Genomic DNA, 25,349 nt, shown 5'->3' on the forward strand with positions numbered 1-25,349 from the left:
TCGAAGGCGGATTCCGCTGTGAGGATATTAATCCGTTTACCATGTGCTAGTTCTCTTTCATTTGCTAATGCGATTTGCACTGCTTTCACAGTTCTTTCTGTGAGACTGAATGTTTTTTCTGCTTGTGTGTACAAGTGAGATTTAATTGAAATTGGTACCTTTTCTCCCTCATTAGAGGTTAGGTACGTGAATCCGCATCTTCCTGGGATGACTCGGATTACAAGATCGCGTGTATTGTCACGTGTATCTAATTTTGTTTTTGCTAACATGTCTGTTTGCAGTGATCTCAAAATTTCTGTGTGTTTTTGAGTCCAATGGATTTGTTTAAAATCAGGTTTAATTAGTTCGTAGAGAGGGTTAACCCTCTCTGCGTAAATTAGACTGTAAGTTCTTCCGAAATTCAGAAAACCTAGAATGGATTGTAAATTCTTCAGCGTTTTTGGAGCTTGGAGTACAGCGCACTTCTCTAAGAAGTTGTCCGCTAGGCTTTTCCCTTCACTTGATAATTCATACCCTAAAAATAGTACTGTCAGATGGGCAATTCAGGACTTTTTAAAGTTGAATTTGTAACCCTCTGCTGCGAACCCAAGTATAATCGTGTTCACTCTTTTCAAGTGAGTATCCAAGTCGTCGTCTGTGAGATAGATATCATCTACGTAAGACAATGCCTCATCATCATATATTTGTAGTAACTCTGTTACCCTAGCTGAGAATAGTCCTGGGCTGTTCTTGAACCCCTGTGGGAGTCGACAGAATTTTTTCTGCGACCCAAATGCAGAGAAAGCGGTCAAATATCTGCTTTCTGGTGCAATGTTTTGACAAAAGAAACCATTAGATATGTCTAATGTCATTTTATATTTTTTCCTAACTATGTTATTCATTAGGGCTGCACTATGCGAATTTTGTACTGCAAATGTTTTACAACATGTATTAAGGTGTCTGTAGTCCAAAACTAGACGATATGAATTGTCTGGCTTGGAGACAGGAAACAAAGGATTGTTCATTTGAGAGGTGCATGTTTCAATCACCCCCTGGTATTCAAGTTGATCTAAGATCTCCCTGACTTGTTTTTTAGCTTCTTGCTTAATGGGATACTGCCGTTGGGCAGTTGGTTCACTTTTTAATTGGATTTTGTGAGGAGTTGAGTCCTCATCCCATCCTACATGATTTTTATATAATGCCGGTGCCTGGGCTACTGCCCATTTCCTTGCATATGTATATTTTTTGTGAATCGAAATGTGATTCGAGAAGGCAGGCATAATCACTTCTTCGCCACGAGGGCACTCCCTGACAAACTCTGGGGGCCAATCTTTTTCAGCTAACAGAATATCATAGCCATTTGAGAGTTTATCCCAAAATAGACCCTTTATTTTCCTAGTCTTATCACCCTCTATACGCAGTGTTATTTCGTATATTTTATGGGGCTCGCTAAGTCTGGTGTCGGCAGTTTCAACCTGAATGAATTCATTCGTGTCCACTGTCTCTAGATGACTCATCAAGATCTTGCGCGCTATACTCATTTCTGCTGCACTGTCCAACATTGTCAATGCCCACTCCCCGTTTTTCAACTGTGTCCTAAGTATTCTCGGCATGGTTGATTACTCTAATACTGGCTACCTTCTTTTTTGAAAATTGAGATTTTTTACTCTGAGCAGGTTCCTTGTCTTTGGACTTGGTGTGCTCTCCTGGGTCTGACCGTCCTCTTCTTTCCGATTTCTGCGAAAAAGATCGAGAGGGACGTGTATCAATACTTTGATATCTATCAGGTTTTTTCAGATTATCCCTATTTCTAAGGTTATATCTTTTCTCAGAGGGCTCCCTCTGGGGAGACTGGTGTTCTCGAGTCGGAGTTCTTTCCCTCCGTCGAGGAGACCTTCCTCTGGACTGGAAAACTTTTTCCTTGGGACTGGATTGTTTATTTCCATCCCAGCTCTTTTTAGGAGTATTTAAATTATTTTTAATAAACAATTTTTCAGGATTTTCGAGCAGTTGGGGCTTTACTGGTTTCCCACCCAAGCTGTCTCTACCTAATTCTTCACAGCATTTTTCTATGATTTTGGCAAGCTCAATTGGATCTTTTATATCTGTTTCCTTCAACTTCTGGCGGATCGCCACAGATGCTGCTTCTCCCTTTATATTGGCTAATAATATAGCCGAGACCTGCTTGAAGCCTTTCAGTAATTTCATACCTAGATTTAAAGCGGGCTCTGGACCGTATTCAATTTGAATCTGTTTTAGCACTTCTGGTATTACCGCCATAGACGGAACACCGTGCGTTTTTGTGTAAATGGAAGCAAAGACTGTACCCCAAGTGTCGCAGTCCTCCACGTGTGGTGCGATTCCCATAGGAAGGCAGATGGTCAAGATTCTGTGTTTCTCTATAGGGGTAGTATCAGGAAATACTGCCTCTATTTGAGTGATTTTCTGTGCTAACCAGAAAGGAATTTGTTCCCGTTTTACGGGTGTTTTACCAAGACATGACTGTATGTTCTGTGGTGTAATTTTATGAGTGTTCCCCTGATGAGGGGTCAGCTGTGGTACATTAACAGCTGGTTGGACTGTTGCAGTCCGCATTACATATTGGACTAATTGCCTATGTATTTGTATTAGTGTTTTTAGCTGTACTAACAGGTCTTCTCTAGACATTCTTGCAATGTCAGGATGTGGTGTGTAGCCGGCTAGAACCGGCCACGTTGCTCCTGGTCTACCTAGTGGACCGAGCCTAGTTATGTGATCATTATGTTTTAGGGCGCCATTAATCCAGAGCAGGTGCTCTTGGAATTTAAGTGGAATTTCAATCTCCTCGAAAGGAGCGTACTCTTCCGGAGGTTCCTCGATTTTGTAATAGTGAAACTCTTTTGTTGTAGCGTTTGCCGCTGGAAAGTTTATCCATGAGTAGAATACCTCTGTCTGCCGATATTCGTGTGCCTCTATCACGAAAATTACTGTACCACCTTGAGGTGTCAGTCCATTTACTATAAGTTTTAAAGTTATAGATTTTCTTAAGTGGACCGGGATGATAATTGCATCCGGGTCAGTGTCTAGGAGACTCAAGTCTTCCTCTATTAGTAGGGTTGCCAGTCTAACTGCTTCCCTTTCTTCTTCACTGTCTGTCATTTTATAAATGCAGGCTTTGCAGAGTTGGTCTCCAAGGAGACAAAGATTAGGTGCACAATATTTTGGAACACTGTATCCTTCAACGTTGAATAAACCAGAGCTTTACATAGGAATCTCTTCCTACTGAGTTCGGGCGGATTTGAACCTTTCACCCACTCCAGAAGTCTATTGGAGTATTTACGGGAGAAAAGGGGTCTGTGTGAAAAATGCACGACTGAGTTACTCTAACGTCTTGCGTTAGTTTATCGCCTTACCAAACGTTTGGGCGCCATGTAGTGTAGTTCCTAGTTTCCCACTAGGCCCTGCGCATTGGAATAACATAAACAGTAGTATCGACGTAGAAGTGCGGATCTTCCAGGCCTCTACTGACTATGCTAAACTTAATTGGGTTTGTTTACAAACTAGCTCAGAGGTCACTGGAAACTTTCTTCTCTGCATAGGAAGTGATCAGCTTCCCTGGCACAGACAAGAAGGGATTCAGCTTTCCAACAACCGTGCAACATGACAACTTTGCTCCTCAGATTAAGAGTCAATCTCTAGGGTCGTGTGAAACAATAGACATGTATTTCACTCAGTCAGGTTAGTGCAGTTTACTTTCACAATATGTAGAGAATAGAGAGACGGGCGTTTGTCAATAAAGGGTTAACATTTATTGAACAGTCTTTCTTCTCTTACAAGAGAAATGTATTGCCACAATTGCAAGACTTGTTATAATAAAAAGTACGTACAGTAAGATAAGTATTGCGAAATAATACTGTAAAAGCATTGATATGGTTTCTTAGCCATACAATGGTTTAAAAGTAATAAAACATATATACAGTCATATATACATTAGGCTAAAATACTTAACTGGTGCTTCTAACTACGCCTACCCCAGTGTACCTGACCTAAGCCTAATACTTGGGAGGGGAGTAAGTAAGTAGCTTCAGTTTAAGTTGGTTTTGCCAAGGTTTGCTTCAAGAATTCTCACTAAGGGTTTAGTCAACACCATACCTCTGAATAGAATGATGGAGGTCTGGTATCTCCTTCAGGGGGATCTCGGTACCCCGGTCACCCGCGAGGGCAGACTAGAAACGCTGGAGCTGGATTTCTCTGCACGAGAAAGGCAGCGTCTCTCTTCAGCGCGTCGAGGAGGAGGAGGGGGGACAGCGTCCGCGGGCAGCTTGGCATCTGCTGGGCTCTTCGCAGAGGGGCGGCTGTTCAGCTCCTAGTTACACCACACCATCGTTCGCGCTTTAGCAGCGATAATGGTATCAGCAGCTTCAGGCGACGGGCAGCAGGCTGCAGCAACAGGGTGCTAGCTTCAACAGCATACAACAGCAATTGCTTAAGGCAACGTTGGTAATATTTATACCTGACAGGTGCCTGGTTTGACGTAAGTTTGCTGGACATAAGGCGTCAATTAAAGATGTCACTAGGAAGTGATAGCTATCAGTTGCTCATTAGAGTTCCATTACTAATCAAAACACAGCAAGCAGGGATTTCCAGGTTTGCTGAGTTTTTATCTTGTTGAAGAACTCGGAGTGTTAATCTAGGAATATCAGATAGTGACTTCTGCTCTGTCATTGCACTAATTGGTTGCAAAGGAAGTGGCAGAGAACTATTCTGGAATGTTGCTCTGTTCGTGTGAGGCCAGAGATGACTTTCTGAATATCGCACTTGAACGGTTATGCCAATATAGGGAATAAATGGATTTATAGCCGAATAGGGGCATAAGGTCACAGTATCGATCAGGAACCTAGATAAACACGCAACATAATTTATGGAACTTTGCAGAGATTCCACACAAATTCATACCAAACCCTCCAGTGAACCGGTTGAAGTCTGGCAAGTTTTAGAATGCTTTATCTGCATTTAACTCTAGATGCATCACTAGTATATCAGGGCCTGATTTAGACTTGAGCAAATGATTGCTCCATCACAAATGTGACGGATATTCCATCTACCTTATTATAAGTGCATTAGTACGCAATACACTTGTAATAGGGTGGACGGGAAATCAGTCACATTTGTGAAAGATTCCCATCTTAACACCACTCAGATTGAGATATAGTTAAGAGCATCGAGCAACTCTTTCTCTCTTTTAACTGGTTTAAATACATGGGCATACTCACATTACAATCTCAAAATGTTTGCAATTTGTATGGTCTTGATGCTAACATGTCAATGATTCTACAGGTGGCCAATGCCTCAAAAATCATGTTTTACCATCTAGGTTTTATATGAGCTAACCAGTCCCTGTTGCATCTTTCCCAAAGGATTGCTCCAGTACTGGATATGGTCTCCAGTACTGATTATTGAAACACACTATACAGTGGCCATTCTATATACTCCAACACCAAAGAGGGGTAAAATCTGTTCACTACCTGCAGTACATTGACATATTACATTTGCAAGTAAATGAAGTGTATTATCATCACAATATTACCTACATGTTGTGCTTAATAGAAAATCCACACCCAATAGAACAAGGTTTTTGTAAATCATATTAAATACATTATGGGCCTCATTATGATTTTGGGCAGAAAACACCTTTGCCAGCAGTTCAGACTGCAGGATTAGAATGCGACCGCCCAGTGGGTGGTTGCAAACATCCATTTTTTCAATGTAAGCTAGTGCGGCATGTCGGAAAAGGACTGCAGCACAAGCTTCCCTTGAAAAATGGATGTTTGTAAACATCCCCATACCATGTAGCAGGCACTATGCGTTGCCTGCCACACGGAGCAGGGTTGTTTAGGGGGCACAATAGCTGCCCCCCAGGCACCATAGCAGAGGGCCAGGGGGGCCCCCAAAGTCATTTTCCAATCGCCTTACCATGTCAGAAAGGCTGCTATGGAAAGGCTGTCAGAAATCAAAATCATAATTCTGATTTGTGAGCCTGTCCGAAAAGGAGAGGAATCCCTCCACGGGTTTCCCTTCGACCGTTGTCATCATAATACAACGGTCGGAGGGAAAACCTGGATGTTGGCTGGAAAGCTTCCGGAAGACTGTCAGATGGCTTTCCGCTGACATCTAAAATGGGCCCTATATGTCTATCAGACTTTATTTTTGCTAATATTATTCAGGTATACAACCAGATGAAATATACTTAAAGGCTCTCCTTCATGGTCAAGCACCGTCCTACCTTTCCAAGGTTCTGGCACTATATTAACTGACCATATGCCTATGTTAAGCAGACCAAAATAGACTTGGTTTTGGTGGCAGATCAACCCATATTCAAGGGCCCTCCCTCTGGAACTTGCTTCCTTTTTAGACTGAAAACAAGTATCCTAAATGAAGAAGTCCCAGAAGACACATCTCTTCTGCAAAGATTTGATATATACTGCAGCCAAAACTACAGATGCCATACATTATGTATTCCTCATAATTCATTTGTCTGTTGATCTTTCTTTTACCCTCGCCCTGAGGACCTCATCCTGAAAGTATTCTGAAGCATCCTCAGTGATGCACTAGAGCAATACAAAAAAATGAATAAAGCAAGTCATATAAAATAAATGTTCTCCCGTAAAACTTCTCCAACTCAGACAACTTTGATGAAAGACTTTAGCTCTATGTGCCTTGGGAGCTAACCTCAATACAATCAAAGGACCTAGGGGTTACCACAGGAACTGGAGTAGATAGTTCAAGTAGATAGGCTCGATCAATATGAAAATAAGAACTACATAGCACTTTGTAATGCCTCGTTCAGAAAAGAGGGTGAAACTGATAGGTAGTCTTCCCAATAGTAAAGCTAACATTGTGGTATGCATAGGCTAATAGCTCTTGCATTATGATTCTTTGCATCCAGGTTCGTGCTCGTCATATAATATTTGAAAACGTATTTCAGAAGTTCAAATGTGGTATTGGTGGAATATTAATAAAATATAGTACACACGTTTGCTACAAATATGTTTGGTAATATTTTATATTTTAACAGTATTTCATTACAAAACCAAAATGTTATTGTTTGAATTTTACAATCTATGTTCTCAACAATTTCACACCTCAAAATCAAGATGAAAACATGGGAATCTAATTTAGTAAATGATTACATAGCCAGAATATATTGGTAAATACCTCACACTAATTGTATTAATTTCCATTTTGACAGATTTGTTTGAAATCAGACAATTGTCCTCCATATTCATGCAAGTAAAAACACAAACTGGACTACAGATACAGTATGACAGCAAAGGCCTGAGGATCTATCTTCGGGTTGATGGCCACTGGAAAGATGATACTGTCGGACTTTGTGGGACCTTCAATGGGAACATCCAAGACGACTTTTTGTATGAATCATTATGCTTATTTTTAAATTGGGACATATATTTAGTAGGTTTGAAAATGGGTGGGCAAATTTAAGTTCATTTATTTACTTCATGTTGATGAATGTTGATGTATAAAATCTGAAGAAAACTATCTGTGCTTCAAACTTTTAACATTGATGGAGTGGTGCATTTAAATTCTAGAATGTTTTCAATAGTAGTTTTGAAAAATTGTTAAAATGAGATAAAGGAGCTTTTGGCATTCTGTTCTAGGAAGATTTCATCAAGTAGCTATGTAGGTTACCTGCCATCTCGGAGACCAATTTCCTAATTCAGGCTTTTGTATTTTGCGATCTTGGACGGATCACTTTACCTCAAACTGCAAATATTCATACTTTTGCATATATACATGTTGTAAACAATAGCTGTACTGTCCCAATGACTCCCATTCCCCACCACATCATTGTTATGTTTGGATACAATACATGTCTGAGAATCCTGTGATAAAGATGATTTTGCTGCAAAGAAGTCTCATCTTGAAAGCATTGCACTACTCCATCAGAGTAGGCTCCGACGGGTGGGAATGTAAATGTGTACTACACAGCTCATATAGGCCATTGTGAGCTGTGGAGTACAGGTTTTTTGTGCAAATAGAGGGCATTTCAATCAAATATATAGCAAATTTCTCCAAGTCGACCCTGCGTTTGTTTAAGAATCAAAATGGCCAAGAGTATGTGTGCCAGACACAGAGTTCAGATCAGCTCTCTGTGAATGAGCAAAGTGCTTGTATGCGCACCTGTCACATCCCTGGCATACTGTATGAAACTGGATTATTATTTGGGTGGAGAGACTGCCCACTGCAAGGAATAATCACAACCTTGTCAGGATGAATCCTTCAAGTCACTAAATTAACCTGAGCTCAACAACCTGGAAGCTAAGGCCAATGTGTACAGTATATTTATACTAAAACAGGTAAAAATAAAAACAACAAGCAATAAAAAACCCAAATGAAATTAAAGTAAAATCTTATAAAACACCAAAATGACAGAGATTCCAAGAAAGGACACCAGCAAATTTGCTTTTGAAAATGTTAAGTAGAAGTAAAGCCAAAAGCACAAAGCACCAATGATTGACTGTGGAAGCGATATAACAGAACCTACGAGTGATTTAAGGCCACTTTGGAAGTCAAAAAGTTAAAAAATGTTTCTAAGTGCCAATACAGAAAAGACTTAGGGCCAGATGTAGGTAATTCCGATTTACCTACTCTTAAATACCGAATCATACCGATTCGGTATTTAAGAGTAGGTAAATTGGAAGTAGGCAGATGTAGGTAATTTTACTTTTTCAATTGCCGAATCTGTAAGATTCTGTATTTACCGAATCGGTAAATACCGAATCGGTATTTCCCATTGATTCCTATGGGCCTTGAAGCCCATAGGAATCTATGGGAAATACAGAATCAGTATTTACCGATTCGGAAAATACTGAATCCTGGCAGGGGGAACGGGGTGTCACTTTGACACCCTGTAGCACCCTAATTGCAGGCTTGTGTGCCATATGGCACACATACATGCCTTAAGGGCATGTCTGTGTGTCACATGGCATAGGTGTACATGCACAGATGTGCATGTACACTGGAATTCGGTATTTTACCACCCAATAGGATTGGATGGTAAAATAAGAATTCCTAAGGGCCTGTGGCACTGCAAACTGTGCCACCTACATATGGCTTTACAGAATCGGTATATTTACCAATTCGGAAAAATACCGAAGTGGTAAATTTACCGAATCGGTAAATATACCGATTCTGTAAATTCAGAGACACCTACATGTCATAAGCCAAATATACCGACCGATATTGGGCGACCTACATCGGGCCCTAAGCCCCTTTTCTGGAGAAAAACATAGACATTTCTTTGAAAACCCTCATACCCCCCAAAAGTGCAATTCTAAAGCCACCAGAACCCCAGGGTGGAGAACTGAGAGACTTTCAGGGTATCGGGCAGAGGCTAACAGTAAAGTAAAGTCCAACTTTGGCTGCTGTTAGGCACTTTAGGGAAAAGGCATCTTGAATTTTGTTGTGTCCCTGTAACTGCACATGATTGGCGCCAAAGGACCCTTAGAGTTCCCTTTTTGTCCTGGATGGTGTTTGGACAAAATAGCAAAAAATAGATATTGGGATACAAAAATATTGTGTCAATAATATCGGGATGTCAAAAATATTTTTGACCGGAATATCAAGGGTAACAATATCATTTTAAGTGTTGTTTTTAATGTCTTTGTAAAATATCTCTGTATGCAACATCATTTGTAAGGGTTGAATAGTTTGTAATGTATTATAGTGTGTTTGATTTTATATCTTTGTTAATTTTTTTTATTTGTGTTTTAGTAAAATATTTTATTAATTACAACATTGTTAAAATTTGTATTTTAGGTTTTATTAATGTATTAACATATTGGATTTATAATGTATTTTTAGCAGTGGGATATTGAGTTTTGGGGGAGACTTTTAAAAAGTGGATAGTTTAATATACAATTTATTTTAATTATATGCAAATTAATATTGTAACGATTTAAAATATATTTTGTTACGTTAATGATTTTAGTAAATTATAATGGTTTACTAATCACAATATATATATACCCAAAGTATCCACACAAAGTCCTAAATTCCAAGGACAGTATGAAGTACGGACGCAATCGGCGTTTGTCAAAAGTTCATTTATTTAGCGTTTTTGCGCAGCAAAACATCAGTCACTCGACTTGTTTCGGGGCTCCTTCCCTTAGTCACTCGTGTGGATACTTTGGATACTTTTGGGCTCGCTGCCCAGTACGGACTGCTGTTGCTAGAGGAGGGGCCATAGTGTGGTGCAGCGGCTGTTTTTTTAATGAAAGTTTTAAATTTTGTATTTTGGTGAAAAAATCCTAATTAAAATAGTTTAAAGGTGTTTTTATTTTACAATTATATTGTTATCGTAAAAAAATTATTTAAATTTTTCATTTTAAACATTTCTTTTATATTTCTTTATTTTATGATTGTTAATTTTGGATTATGATTTTATATTTTGTTTTATGGTTTAAAGTTAAGGTATGGTAGTAAATCTTTTAAAAAAACTACATTAATTAGTAATAGTGATAAAAATATTATTGTATATGTTGATGTTTAAATATGACTATATAGGTTTCTAGTTTTGGTTAGTGTGTTTTTTAATTAAATAGTTTAGTTTATTTTATAGATAAAAAGTTGAGTGTGAGTATGGAGTTTTGATTGTGTATGCAAAATGTTTAGGGCCTGATTACGACATCGGCATTCTGCATGCCTGACCACCGATGCCACGGTCGGGAGTACACCGCAACACCTGTGGTGTTCACACCTCCATATTAGGAGTGGACTACTGAGCCAGCGGTCCAAAGTCGGCAGTCCCAATTAGCAGCATGGCTCCACCATTAAAATGGGCTGCAGAAGAAGCTGCAACGGTGCAGTGCCTTCTGCACCTTTGTGCACTGTGTGCCATGCACCCTGTCGTGCGTTGCACACAGTGCACACACTTAGGTGCATGGAGGGGGGCACAACATGTACCCCATGCACTAGTTCCCTAGGCAAAATCACCCGGGTCCTGTTTGGGGCCCTTTCCATACTTGTCAAGGTGGGGTTCCTGCCATGAAAAGGCTGGGTAAAAGGGAATTCTTAATCTTAATCCCAATGGCAGTGCCTGCCTTGGTACCGCTACCATTCCCAGCCATCTTCTCGTCCACAGAACAGTTGAGATGTCATCAGTGATGTCATCAGTGATGTCACTGACCATGTCATGAATGATGTAATATGTGACATCATCAGCATTGGATTGCGGATGCGCGAAATATATAGTTAGTGCAACTAACTATATATGGAATTTCATTGGTTTTATATCAATAAAATGTCCAGCTAACTATATATGGTCTCTAACCTATGGTTTTTTCAGTGAATTTTCAAGGTTTTGTAAATGCAAATTCCTAACTATATATGGTCTATAACCTATGTTTTTTTCAGTGAATATATATATATATATATATATATATATATATATATATATATATATATATATATATATATATATATATATATATATATATATATAATCCACAGTTTGCTTCAAAGCACAAAGCGCACTCAGGAATTTACAGCAAAATTAATTTATTCTCAGTTACACACGTATAAGAATAAATTAATTTTGCTGTAAGTTCCTGAGTGCGCTTTATGCTTTGAAGCAAACTGTGGATTATTGAAATTTTCAACCTGTAGTGGTCGGCTGAATTTATGCGCCACCTGACTTGGGAGAAAGGATCCCCGAAGGACCCTTCGTGTCGTTTGGAATATATATATATATATAGACATCTATACAACATGTGTGAATAATTTTTCTTATTAAATAAAAGATGTAAATCACATTTAACTCATATTGTATGTTGTACATTTTCAACTTTTGTATTCCATTGATCTGATAAAGACATCTAGCTTCAGATTCCGTACTTTCGAATTCTTCCCAGGCACGAGACTGGATCCAGATTTTCTTTTACAGCAGTACCTCTGTGCTTCAGTAGAGGGCATCGAGTGACTCCATAGCATATCATCATCCACCTGATGTGACTTTGGCAGAGTACATATAAACCCTCTTTAAAAGCACTGATTCGGTGAGCGGGTGCTCATGCTCTTTTTTTGGCCTATTTCGGCGTTTTGTTGATGGAACACTGTGCACGTTTGACATTTGCTGTCTCGTTCTCGCTCTAGGGAACACTTGAGAGCCCGTTAGAGGAGTCCTTTGACCTCGACATCCAAAGTTAAGTTGCGACATGAGCGATTAAAGTTGCGGTGTTCCTGACTTAACCAGGACTTTCAAAAGTAATAATTCCTAGGCAACTCAGTACCTGTCGGTAGTCAGGTATGACCCAAAATACAAGATAAAAAAAGGGGTAGCCTCAATGTATGAGCAAACAAGAAATTCGTTTTAAAAAAGAAAGCCGTATATTAACATTTATTGATACATGTAGAATACTAAAAAGTTAAATATAAAATCATATACATAAAAACAATAGACAATACATATCAATTGAGAACAATAAAAATACAATCATATGTATATAAATAAAATATTGCAAGAGTATACAGACAGAAGAATCCGTTCAATAATAATCACAGAGAGTTTTTTCAATCCTCACAGGCCGTGATGAGGCTCCAAACCTTGGAGATTGTTATACCACGTATTCCTTATTTGTAGATTTTATCTCTCTCTCTCTCTTCTCTTCCTTTGGAATATGTGGGGGCTTTTCTCTTCCAAAAGTGTGGTATAATAAATGTTTCTTGCTCTGCTTAGATTATACCTTCTTGTCATTTTATGAGTCCTGTCTCCTGTAAAGACATTTCTTCCTGGCTTCAACACTTGTGTTTTTATGCAATGCATTGCACCTCCATCTGTTACTTCAGTTTTTGATACTGATCTTTTGTTCTCAGACCTCCACTGTGTGGTGCTTTGTCATTACACAACTATTTACTCTGTCTTTTTTCAAAAGCTTCAGCCAGGTCACCTTTAAGTCTGATATTCTATATATTGAGATAGAGACTGGTTATCTGTAAAGGCCTTCCATGTGTTGGCCTTTGTTCAACATGATCATTTTACAGACCCTTATAGTGGTCTTCATTTCACTATACTAGTCGGGTTTTCACACCTGCTGTTTTCTTTTTCAGTTATCCCCGAGCTGCCTGCTTGTGGCCATTCAGTCAGTAGTGTTGTTGCATGTTCAATTGCCATTATTTTTCTGGGGTGTGTGATTTGTTCCACTACCTCTATCCTCTTATACGTACCATGTTGCTGATTGCCAGCTCAGTCCTAATATAGCTATAGTTTTTTCTCTGTTGTTGTCACATCTTGGGTACATGCTTGTTTTTTGTGTATAATTATGTATACCTTTCTGTGTTAAACATATATATATATATACATCTATAAACATATATATGTATATATATATATATATATATATATATATATATATATATATATATATATATACTCCAACCCGAAACTCATGCAGCGCCTTTGCACAAAGTCCAGTACGCAGACACAGATGAATAAATCCACAGCCAGTCTTACATGGATATTCTCCTTTTATTTCATTTTCATGATAAAGTGCAGAGGTGCAACAGGATGCCGAACAGACGCGTTTCGGGCGTGAACGCCCTTGCTCACTGTCAGCGGGTAAGCGGCTGAGTACAAGTTTAAATAACGCGTCGGCGTTTGACTTTGTAATTTGAAGTGCTGCTGGCGGTGCATTCACTTTGTTTTGGCCACGAAAAATTAAGCGCAGAAGATTTCACCCGTGTGGGCTCCGTCTTTGAGGCAACTCTTTACGTTGGATATGAGCGGCATGCCTAGCCACGACGGAAGCCCCGCTGCTGTTTCAGGACCCTGATGGGGACGAGGTGCTGCCTTTCGGGACCAGTGATGAGAATTAGGTGATTTGCACCGTACAGACAAGCCATCCACTGGGCAACTTGATGGACTGAGTATTATATGAACACACGCAAAAACTCACTGGAGTGTGATTTGAAACTACAGGTACCAGAAGGTTGGGAGAGCAGCCACGCCCACCTGGGCAGGTACTTGAAAAACAATGACGTTCGGAGTGTGCTCATTTTAAAAGTCAGCCTGTGGCAAAGGGCAGGAGCCCGAAACGCGTCGACGTTTGACTTTTTAATTTGAAATGCTGCTGGCGGTGCATTCACTTTGTTTTGGCCACGAAAAATAAAGCGCAGAAGATTTCACCCGTGTGGGCTCCGTCTTTGAGGCAACTCTTTACGTTGGATATATATATATATATATATATATATATATATATATATATATATATATATATATATATATATATATATATTTATTTATTTTTTTTGACGAAGCCTTGAGCGAAACGCGTCTGTCGGGGGTGTAGGGGGTTCGGAAACAAAATAAAAAAGAATAACACCTCACCCGAGTGCTGGCCGTTTTTTCTGGTACAGAAGACTGGAATTGTGGAATGATATATATATATATATATATATATATTTTATGTATCTAATTATATATCTGTATATATTGCAAGTCCTTCTATCTTGACTTTTTTAGGAGGGCGTACTTCAATGCTTATATCACTGTGCCTTTCCCTGTGTCCTAGTTGACCTTCACTCAGTTGTTTCATATGCATTTGCTACCCTTCCTTCTCTGTGGCTTCTACGTTAGATAGTCCCAGAGGGCTCTTTTCCCTCTAGAAGGATTTTCTCTGATCATGAGTGGTTTATGCCAATATTTGATGTAATTGTTTAGCAATGCTTTTATTGGAGCATTGATTGCTGCTCTCTACATTATGAATGTGTTCTGAGATCTCCTTTTTTCCTGTGTTTCTCAAGGCAGAGTAACTCACACGCTTGTTTCTATGGCAAGGAGCTCTGGTTCAGTGGCATTGGCTGGTGTCTTTGGCCTTCAGCCCCGTACACTAATGGTCCGAATACCATTGGGGGAGCTATGTAGTATTATTCTTCTATGAAGTGTTCTTTTCCAACACTTTTTTAATCCACTGTCATGGGTGACGTTTCCCCAAGATTTTCCATAATTTATGAATTTCAGTTCCCTTCTGCTGGGACGCCTTCTTTCCTCACCTACATTCCTACACAGCCCAGTCACTCTGTCTCATTTCAGACTGGCTAGTCCTATACAAGGATCTTAAGTGGGACCAGTTCGCAGACCCTCCTCCAAGGGTGTTATTACTTTGGTACCTAATTCAAAGGTAAGGAATCGGTGGCTAGGTGTCTCTATCAGATGAATAAGTTACTTACCTTCAGTAGCGCTTTATCTGGCAGAGACAGGATCTAGCCGCAGATTACCTACCGGCCCTTCCATCAACCCTGTTCTGCGAAATGATTGTTCCTTTTCTTTACAACATCCCTTCTTGGTATACTAATGCCTTTTATTAGGACTTTGTAATTGTTTTGACACAAAGGTGTCTCTTTTTGGGCACACTGTTTCCATAGGCAGTTTGTATGAGCGGTTCTGCGTTTTTAGGGTGGAAAATAGTGATGGAAGAAACTGAGGTCAGTGCATCAGAGGAGTCCTTATATGGACTCCACCTACGTCACATCCGGTGTACGACGTTGCTATGGAGTCACTCAATGCCCTCTACCAATGCAAATATGTATGGCTGTAAAAGAATTCCAGATCCAGTCTGGCGCCTGGGGAGAATTCAAAGGTGAGGAATCTGCGGCTAAATCCTGTCTCTACCAGATAAATCATTACCAACAGAAAGTAACATTTCTCAGATTGTTGATATACATATTTTCACCATCATTTTAACATATGTTTTTTCAGCATATATGAAATAATTGTATATATTTATACTATTATTTAATTTATACTTTACCATTTTTAAACATTATTTTACAACATTTTTGACATTTGTAAAAAAATTCCTATTCATTTGTATGAGGAGGTAGTCTTTTTTTAGTTTCATTTGGCGTCCATTATTTTAATGCTATCTTCTATTTTGAAATCTATCTATGTCATTTTTTGAAGGTATGGTGGAGTGTGGGGGATGGTCTAGAGGTAAGTTACACTGTTCTTAATGTTCTCGGTCAGAGAAGACTCTGACTGACATCCTAATTAGGTCCTATGTTTGATATATATGTATGTGTGAGACTGTAATGTGTTTCGCAGTTGGGTGTTCTTGTTTAGTTTACAGGTGTTTGTCTACGAACTTGTCCTATGAGCATTAGGAGTTGCTGATAATTTTTTTTTCATGTAATCAATATTTTTTACTTTGATTTCCTTTTTTGGGGAGGTTCCAGGAGTGTTATTTCTTTATTTAAACTATTTTTTGCTTTTTTTTGGTTCTTAGATACTTTGAATTGTTTTGGATTAATTTAACTGTTGCATTTTTGGGGGCTTTTTGGTCAATATTTTTCCCATCTTTGGTTGATTAATATTTTTGAAAACATGGAACCAGAGGAAGATCTGGAGCTACAGAAAAGTAAGGGGTCTATTACGATGGGGGCAGACAAAGACTGCCCACCATTGCACCGGCAAATGGGACCGCCCTCTATGTGTGTGGTGGTCCCACATGTACAATTAGGATGCGCCCGCCACACTGGTGTGCGCATCCTGCATTTTTTGCATGATTCCTGACCCAGACCTGAGGCGGAAGCCGGGTGCTGGAGGTACTACTTACTTGTATACTTGCCCGATTTTTAAACGCATTTGTGTGGTGTCACTGACCTTAATTGTTGTTTTTAAACCTTAAACTGTAATCTGCACGCAGCCGATTTGAACGCTGTCGCGCACTTAATTCACCTTCAGACGCCGCAATCAGCACAGGCGTGCGAGATAACCACGCCCACCTGACAGGCCATGCCCACTTGCCCGCCTATTTAAACGCTGAATACCAGCGTCCAGCATTGATTCCTGACCCAGACCTGAGGCGGAAGCCGGGTGCTGGAGGTACTACTTACTTGTATACTTGCCCGATTTTTAAACGCATTTGTGTGGTGTCACTGACCTAAATTGTTGTTTTTAAACCTTAAACTGTAATCTGCACGCAGCCAATTTGAACGCTGTCGCGCACTTAATTCACCTTCATACGCCGCCATCAGCACAGGCGTGCGAGATAAACCACGCCCACCTGACAGGCCACGCCCTCTCCTTCCCCTCTATATAATGTGTATGTTTAGGAAGCGCAGCGGACGAGCGCAGCGGGAGCGCCGTTTGCGCGCCGAAGGCGCGCCTAAGGCAAGCCCGTCTGCGCCCGTCCGCGCCAAGACCGCGACAGGCGCAGGAAACTCTGTCCGCTCCTCCTCCCACATTCGTTACCAGTCCAGTGACCTCCAACATCTACAGGGCTCCAAGCACTGCCCCTGCATACTAGACCCAGCCACTCTAACCGGCTCAGTTAGCTGCAAGCTCTGCCGTTGGACCTCTACCAATTCAGGCCCCACTCCAGCCGCTCTATCACCCCCCAACGCTTCCAAGCCTTTACTAAAAGGAGGACTAATCAACGCACGATCCATGTGCAAGCACAATCAAGACATACACGATCTCATCATTGACTCGGATCTTGATTGCTTAATGGTCACCGAAACATGGTTAACGGAAGAGAGCAACCCCGATATTGCTATCGCCCTACCCCAAGGCTACTCGTTTTTCAGACAAGACAGGGCTAAGGGGAGAGGTGGTGGGGTCGCCATTATACTTAGAAACAACTTTTCCTGTCATACTTTTAGTCTAGATCCACTGAAAAAAACAGAAGGTTTAGGTTTTTCAATTAAATTAAATGAACACACCTCCTTCTCAGGCGGCCTCATTTATCGCCCACCCGGAAACGCTACTGAATTCCTTGACTCGTTATGTGACGCCTTGGGACACTTCTCCCTAAGATACTCACATTTTACCTTACTCGGCGACTTCAATTTACATCTTGAATCTAAAACCGACGCCCAATCCGTCAACTTTTCCCAAACTCTGGATATGTTTAAAATCCAGCAACTCGTCACTCTTCCTACGCACTCTCTTGGTCATACCCTTGATGGTGTGTGCACCAACCTCTCTTATTTAACCACCCTTTCCCCTCTGCCACAGATCTGGTCTGATCACTCTTTGATCCCATTTCACATTAAGACTGTGAATCCGCCCTCCTGCAATAAAGCCAACACCCTCCTTACTAACTCCATCAACTGGAAAAAGGTCCAAGAAAACATTAGCCTCAAACCCATAATGCCTTCTCAATCCCCCACTCTATCAGGGAACGTCGAAATCGACGCCGACCTTTTTCACAACTGGATCTCTCGGGAAATTAAGTCCAGACTCCCCCCCAAGCGTCCTGGCTCCTCCCATCAAAAAGCCAAAACCAAGGCCCCCTGGTTCACACCTGACCTAGCTAACGCTCATTTGCTATGCAGGAAAGCTGAACGTAAATGACGCAAGACATACGATGAGGTCAATCGTCTTGCATATACCCTAATAAGGAAAACGTATCTCTCAAAAATTAAATCAGCTAAAAAAAACTTTTACGTTAACGCCATTAAAGATGCCAGCCAAAAACAAAAGACGCTGTTTAAAATAGTAAAATCATTCACTCAGCCCAAAGCACTCCTACCGGAAATTCCCCCATCCCAAGATCTCTGTGATCAAATCTCTGACTACTTTGAAGATAAAATTGCCTCCATCCAAAACAACTTTCCCACCCCTGATACCCCTCCTGTTCCCCCCCACCGGACTCTAGCATTGGCATTCTCTGCAGCTTCTCACCGGCCACGCTAGCGCAAACCAGAGAAATCATCCTGGCCTGCAAATCTGGCTCGCCTTCTGATCCCTGTCCCCCAAAAATTCTGCACCAACTAATCGAGGTGCTGAATCCTACGATCAATAAAATAGTTAATTCCTCACTCCTCACAGGGTCTGTCCCCAGCCGATGGAAAAAGGGAATTGTCAAACCCCTTATGAAAAAGGCCAATAAATCCCCGACAGATCTGACCAACCTCCGCCCGATTTCACTACTCCCTGCCTTGGGAAAAATAACGGAGCAACTAGTCTACAGACAGTTAAAACGCCACCTGGAAGAAAACAACATTCTCCACCCCAAACAATCAGGCTTCCGTCCAAAACATTCGACTGAAACTGCACTGATAGAACTATCAGATACCATCAAATTGTTACAAGATCAGAGGAAAAATTCTATTCTCATCCTCCTTGACTTAACGGCGGCGTTTGATACCATCTCCCACTCCATCCTCATCAGCAGATTGATGGATATTGGCGTCTCCGACACTGTTTTAGCTTGGATTAAGTCTTTCCTCACCGATCGCTCACAAACTGTCGCCCTAGGTCCCTTCCACTCGAAAGAGAAGATGGTCTCGTCTGGTGTACCACAGGGTCCATCCTGAGCCCCCTCCTTTTCAATATTTATCTTATCCCACTCCTATCCCTGATCGATTCCTTTGGTATACCAGTCACCTCGTATGCCGATGACACACAACTCATCGTGCCTCTAGAGGACAACTCCACTGATGCCGAACTCAACCTTAAACTCTGTTTAACTGAAGTCTTCCGCTGGATGGACCGCAACCATTTAAAATGCAATTCCAGCAAAACTGAGATCCTTCCTATTGGAAAAAACGCGTCCTTCTGCCCAACCCTCTGGTGGCCAGATGATTCAGCTGCTCCCCCCCAGACTGTTACATCCGCCAGAAATCTTGGTGTTATCTTTGACTCCGACCTCTCCTTTGACATACACGCTAGAACGGTAGCTGGCAAATGCTTTGGAATAATCAAATCACTCAGAAAATTCTTCAACCTCCTCCCTACCGATGCCAGGAAAACTGTGACAGTAGCGCTCATAATCTCCCGCCTAGATTATTGCAACGGCCTTCTCGCAGGGGCAAAAAAGAACCCGCTATCTAAACTTCAAAGTGTGCTTCACTCCGCTGCTCGATTGGTACTCAGGCTACCCCGCAGAACCTCTATCTCTGCTGCCCTCCGTTCACTACACTGGCTGCCTCTCCATAAGAGAATTCTCTTCAAAATTCTGATCATTGCCTTCCGTGCCTTCATCAAAACCAGCCCTAAGTACCTCTCCAGACGATTTCCCCACTACACCCCCAGCCGTTCTCTCCGCTCGTCTCTTGATAATCTCATCCTCCCTACCAAATATAACCTAAAGACTAAGGGCGGCAAAACCCTAAGCTCTCTGGCTACTAAAGCATGGAACAGCTTGCCCAAAACTCTCCGACAACAGACGCTTGAAAAATCCTTCAGAAGCTCTTAAAGACCTGGATTTTTAACCTCCCCGATGACTACGCCAAAGCGGCCATCTAATCCCCCCTTCAACCTCAGGATTGACTAGTCAGGATCTACAGCGCCAAGATGCTCCCTCCGGAGCGAACGTCGCGCTCTACAAATAACCCCTCAAATATCAAAATATCAAATATCAAATTGTGGCGGGCGATGCTGTCAGCAGCACCCACCACAATGCAAAAAAGGCATTTGTGCATTTGCATGCACAACGTGGCAGGTACCGTGCTGTGCCTGCCACGTTGTGCATGCAAACCCCCCATGTGCCCCCTCACTCCCCCAATGTCCTGGGGGCCCGCAACGGGCCCTAACTGCAAAAAACGCGTGCCTTTCCGGATGCGTTGCCGCCATGGAAAGGCTGGTTCCCACATGCATTGTAATATGGATGGCGGTGTCTAGCAGACACCGCCACCATATTCAACCATTTTCCGCCCGGTCAACTCGTCGACTGGGCGGAAAAGCGGCGGACGGTCTTCCAGTCCGCTGCGTTACCCCCGCCATCATAATATGGCGAGGGAAATGGGAAGTGGGTGGGAGATAATGTCGGGCAGATTGCCATGGCCATGCGGGCGGTGGCGATCCGCCCGACATTATAATAGACCCCAAAAAAAATATTTATTTCATTTTTTTTGCTTGTGTAAATATTATGTGATTGTTATTTGGAATTGTGTGGTTTATGTGTTGTAGTTATTTTACATGATGGATTGAGTTTGTGCTTTGATCTTTTTGGTTGGTGAGATTTACATTTTTTGTGTAAATAATGCATATATTAATTTATTATCTCATCTTAGTTAACATTGGAGTTTTATTTAATTTTTAGAATTATGTAAAATATTACGTTTATTATCTGTATAAAAATTAGTTGTAGTGGTGGTTAAGATTTTGTGACAGATTTATTGGATCTTCAGTTGGTTTCTATTGTTTTTATTTATGCTTTGGAGTATTATTTCTAAGTAATCTGCTCCTTTGTTTTTGATGAAGAATTCAACTTTAGCATGTGGAATGTCATACATTATTTTTGTGTGTTAGCTAAATGGAAGTGCAATTTGGCTATCAGATTGCTCTAGTGACAGTTGTTGGTAGTTTTGCTCTTTTTGTAAAGCTTCTATAAATGTATAGAGTGTCAATTGGGTTCTGCCAGGTGTGGATTGAAAAGCATCATGACATCCTTCCACCGAGTTGTTTGTTTTGGCTTACTGTGCCAAGATGCTCCCATAGACATTCCACAATAGTATTTGGAACTTGGGATGACGTCTGTGTCTGGAGCAATGCAGTCTGTCAAGTAAAGAGTCTTCAAAATATTCCACTACGGTCTTAGTTTGTTTTAATTTTGTTGGCAGAAAGGGAATTAGTAAATTGTAGTGGTTAGCTACCCCTGTGACTGGGACATAGGCTAGTGCTATAATTTCTTTTATTTTAAAGTCAAATTGGCTGTTTTTAGAATATTCTACACTTAGGGCCTGATTACGATGTTGTTTGTAAACTGTCTCGAATAAATCGGTTTTGGACTAGTTTCCAAATGAATCTGGTCCTGTGAGTACGGGCGACTGATTACGATGCCTCCCAACATTGTTCGGTTGGACTAGCATTGAATTCAATGAGAGCCTGTGTTCCCAATGCAAACACAGGCTACCATTGAAAAAAGGGGTGTTTGGGGAAAACCTTGCACCCTGTGTCGGGCACCCCATGGTGTCTGCCATATTGTGCATTGTTAGGAAGAGAGGTCCATTGGGTACCCCCACAGGCCACATTCGTACACCTCTGGGGGAAGGGGAGTCCACAACTGGCACCTAAATACAAATTCCATAAGCCGTTTTGTTTCAGGCAAACAGAATCGGAATGGCTGTCCAAATCAGTCATCGTCATCACTCGTCCGGAAACCGTGTCCATAGGGCTGTACGAATCGGCTGTGAAAGATTTGGGCTGTCTGGATCCCTTACGGAACCGATTCGGTCTGCTTGAATGGTTTCCGGGCATTGTAATTGGTCATTGTGAAAACTGTACAATTCGGTAAGAAACAAGGGTTCTGAATCGGATTCAACATTAACGAATCCCATCCGGAACCCTTCCTAACGACATCATAATCTGCCCCTAAGTACAGATTGTTGGAGGTGTCTCCATATGCTTTGATTGAAATTATATTAACAGCCTTGTATTGTTGCATGGGGTAAATTTTTAAAATGGTTTGAATCATGGCTTGTTTAAAGTCTATGATTATTTTTTGTTGATAGTGGTTAATTGTTTTATGTTTAATGTGGATTAGGAGTTCTTAGTAAGTGCTGCTTTGTTTAAATGGTAGTAGGGCATTTGTAAAAGGCATACCTACGTTTTGAAATTCACCATATATGGTTTAAATCTGAGTGAATGGTTTGGTAAACATTTTGAAGGTCCCATTCATCATCCAGGTTTAACAATGGCTTATTTTTAGTAAGGTATTTGCTGTAGAGAATATTAGGATTTGCTTATCATTGTTTAGGTTGTCGTATAAAAGGAAAGGTTCCTCATCAAGCGAATCAGACAAGGAGGGCGTTCCTTCCACTACCTGGCTCCGCGCGCTTGGAATGAACTTCCTATTGTTCCTAGACAGGCCCCCAGTCTGTTGTCTTTTAGAAAGGCATTAAAAACCTGGCTTTTTACTAGTTAATTTTGCTGTTCCTTTTTTTGCAGTTATGTTCCTTTCCATTAAAGGACTTCTTCGCCAAAGCGCCGGGACACTCCGACTGGAGTAGCCGTTGCGCTATAGAAGAGCGCAATTAACATAACATAACATAACATTATGTGTCATTGTTAAATGTTCGGTTATTTTTGTGTCTTAGTATCTTCTAGGGGCAGGAGGAGTATCAATCAATCAATCAATCAATCAATAATAATTTGTAGAGCGCGCTACATACCCCCAAGTGTTGCAAGGCGCTGAGGGGGGGAGAGGAGGGTGCTGTTGCTACTGGTAGAACAGCCAGGTCTTGAGTTGTCTCCGGAAGGTTAGAAGGTCTTCGGTTTGTCGTAGGATGAGAGTGTTCCAGGTTGTGACGGCGCGGTGGGACAAGGACCTGCCTCCGGCTGTGGTTCTACGGATGCGTGGGACAGTGGAGGAAGAGGTCTGCAGAGCGGAGTTTCCTGTTAGGTGCATAGACGGAGAGACGACTGTTGAGGTAGGCCGGGCCGGTCTTGTGGAGTGCCTTGTGTGCGTGGATCAGGAGCTTGAAGGAGATTCTTTTCTCGACAAGGAGCAAGTGCAGGTTTCTGATGTGAGGGGTGATGTGGTCGCAGCGTGGGATGTCAAGGTTCAGGCGTGCAGAGGCATTCTGGATTCTTTGCAGTCTGTTGATGAGCTTGGTCGGGGCGTCGGCGTAGAGGGCGTTTCCGTAGTCGAGTCTGCTGCTGACTAGGGCCTGGGTGACAGTTTTCCTCGTGTCTGTCGGGATCCATCGGTCGGGATCCATCTGTAGATCTTGCGGAGCATACAGAGGGTGTAGAAGCAGGTGGAGGAGACAGCGTTGACTTGTTTGGTCATGGTTAGTTTCGAGACCAGGATGACTCCCAGGTTGCGTGCGTGGTTGGTGGGTGCGGGGGGTGTCCCCAGTGACGCGGGCCACCAGGAGTCATCCCATGCTGAGGGGTTGGGCCCGAGGACCAGGATCTCCGTCTTGTCTGTGTTTAGCTTAAGGTGGCTGTCCTCCATCCATTCGGCGACGCCTTCATTCCCTGGTGGAGGTTGGATTTGGCGGTGAGAGGATCCTTGGTGAGGGAGAGGATCAGTTGTGTGTCATCGGCGTAGGAGATTTAGTTGAGGTTGTGAAGTCAGCCGATGCATGCGAGGGGCGCCATGTAGACATTGAACAGTTTTGGGCTGAGGGAGGTGCCCTGAGGGACGCCGCAGATGATCTCGGAGGCTTCGGTTCGGAACGGGGGGAGGCGGACTCTCTGGATTCTGCCGGAGAGGAAGGAGGAGGTCCAGTCCAGGGACTTGTTTCGGATCCATGCGTCGTGGTATCGAATGCGTAGTGTGCGGTGGCAGACGGCATTGAAGGCGGTGGAGAGGTCCTGAAGGATGAGGGCCGCCGTCTTGCCGTTGTCCAGTAGGATCCTGATGTCGTCTGTGGTGGTGATGAGGGTGGTCTTGGTTCTGTGGTTGCTGTGGAATCCTGACTGGGAGGAGTTTAGGATGCTGTTGTCTTCGAGGTAGCGGGTGAGCTGGATGTTGACTATCTTCTCGATGACCTTAGCTGGGAATAGAAGCAGGGAGATGGGCCGGATGTTTTTGAGTTTGCTCAGGTCCGCCTTGGGTTTCTTCAGTAGGGCATTGATCTCTGCGTGTTTCCAGTTCTCAGGGAAGGTCGTGGTCTTGAAGGAGAGGTTGGTGATGTTGCGCAGGTGGAGTACGATGGAGCTGCCGACTTTGTTGAAGATGTGGTGTGGAAAAGGGTCAGACGGCGAGCTGGAGTGGATTGTGCCCATGGTCTTGATTGTGTCTTCGATGCTCACGTTGGCACAGGTTGTCAGTTGGTTGTGGTCGGTGGGGTGCGGTGGGTCCAGTGTGTTGGGGCCTGTTGGGGTCATCCGGGGGTTAAAGCTGACGTGGATGTCGGCGATCTTGCAGTGGAAAAAGGTGGGGAGGGAGTTGCATGGGGCTTGCGACAGCGGGATGACTTTGGCTTTGGAGCTGGGGTTGGAGAGTTCTATAACTAAATTGCAAAGCTCCTTGCTGTTGTGTGCATTGTTGTTGAGGCGTTTTTTGAAGGAGGCTCTCTTGGCGGTCCTGATGAGGTGGTGGTTGTTGCGGATGGCGTCTTTGTGGGCAGTGCGGCTGCCTGGTGACTTCACGCTATACCAGATGTTCTCCAGCTTCCGGCAGGTGCGCTTAGACGCTAGGAGATCCGGGGTGAACCAATTGGCTCTCTTGCTGGTGTCTTTGAGGGTTTGTTTTTTCAGCAGGGCTAGGGTGTTGGCGCAGTCGTCCATCCATCTTCTGAGGGTGCGCACACCATCTTCAGGGTTGGTGGGGTTGGTTGGAGGATTGAGTGCGAGGTTTGTCTGTAGTTATACTTCGGTGATTTTGCCCCAGTGGCGACGGGGATCTGTAGGGTGCCGTGATGTGCGACGGGTTTCCGAAAGGTCAAGTGGATGCAGTGGTGGCCGGTCCAGGTGTGTT

At 42.3% G+C, this 25,349-nt stretch overlaps 1 protein-coding gene across 1 annotated transcript in view; it reads left to right on the forward strand.

The window, feature by feature from the left end:
* OTOG (otogelin) overlaps positions 1–25,349 on the forward strand; it is a 1,187,449-nt gene that overhangs the window by 457,116 nt on the left and 704,984 nt on the right. Inside the window, exon 15 of the mRNA XM_086954148.1 lies at positions 7,208–7,385. Within this exon, the coding sequence (XP_086810274.1) occupies positions 7,208–7,385 (178 nt within the window). The remainder of the gene's footprint in view (positions 1–7,207; positions 7,386–25,349) is intronic.

Source organism: Lissotriton vulgaris, chromosome 2_1, assembly GCF_964263255.1.
Source record: "Lissotriton vulgaris chromosome 2_1, aLisVul1.2, whole genome shotgun sequence".
Taxonomy (NCBI): domain Eukaryota; kingdom Metazoa; phylum Chordata; class Amphibia; order Caudata; family Salamandridae; genus Lissotriton; species Lissotriton vulgaris.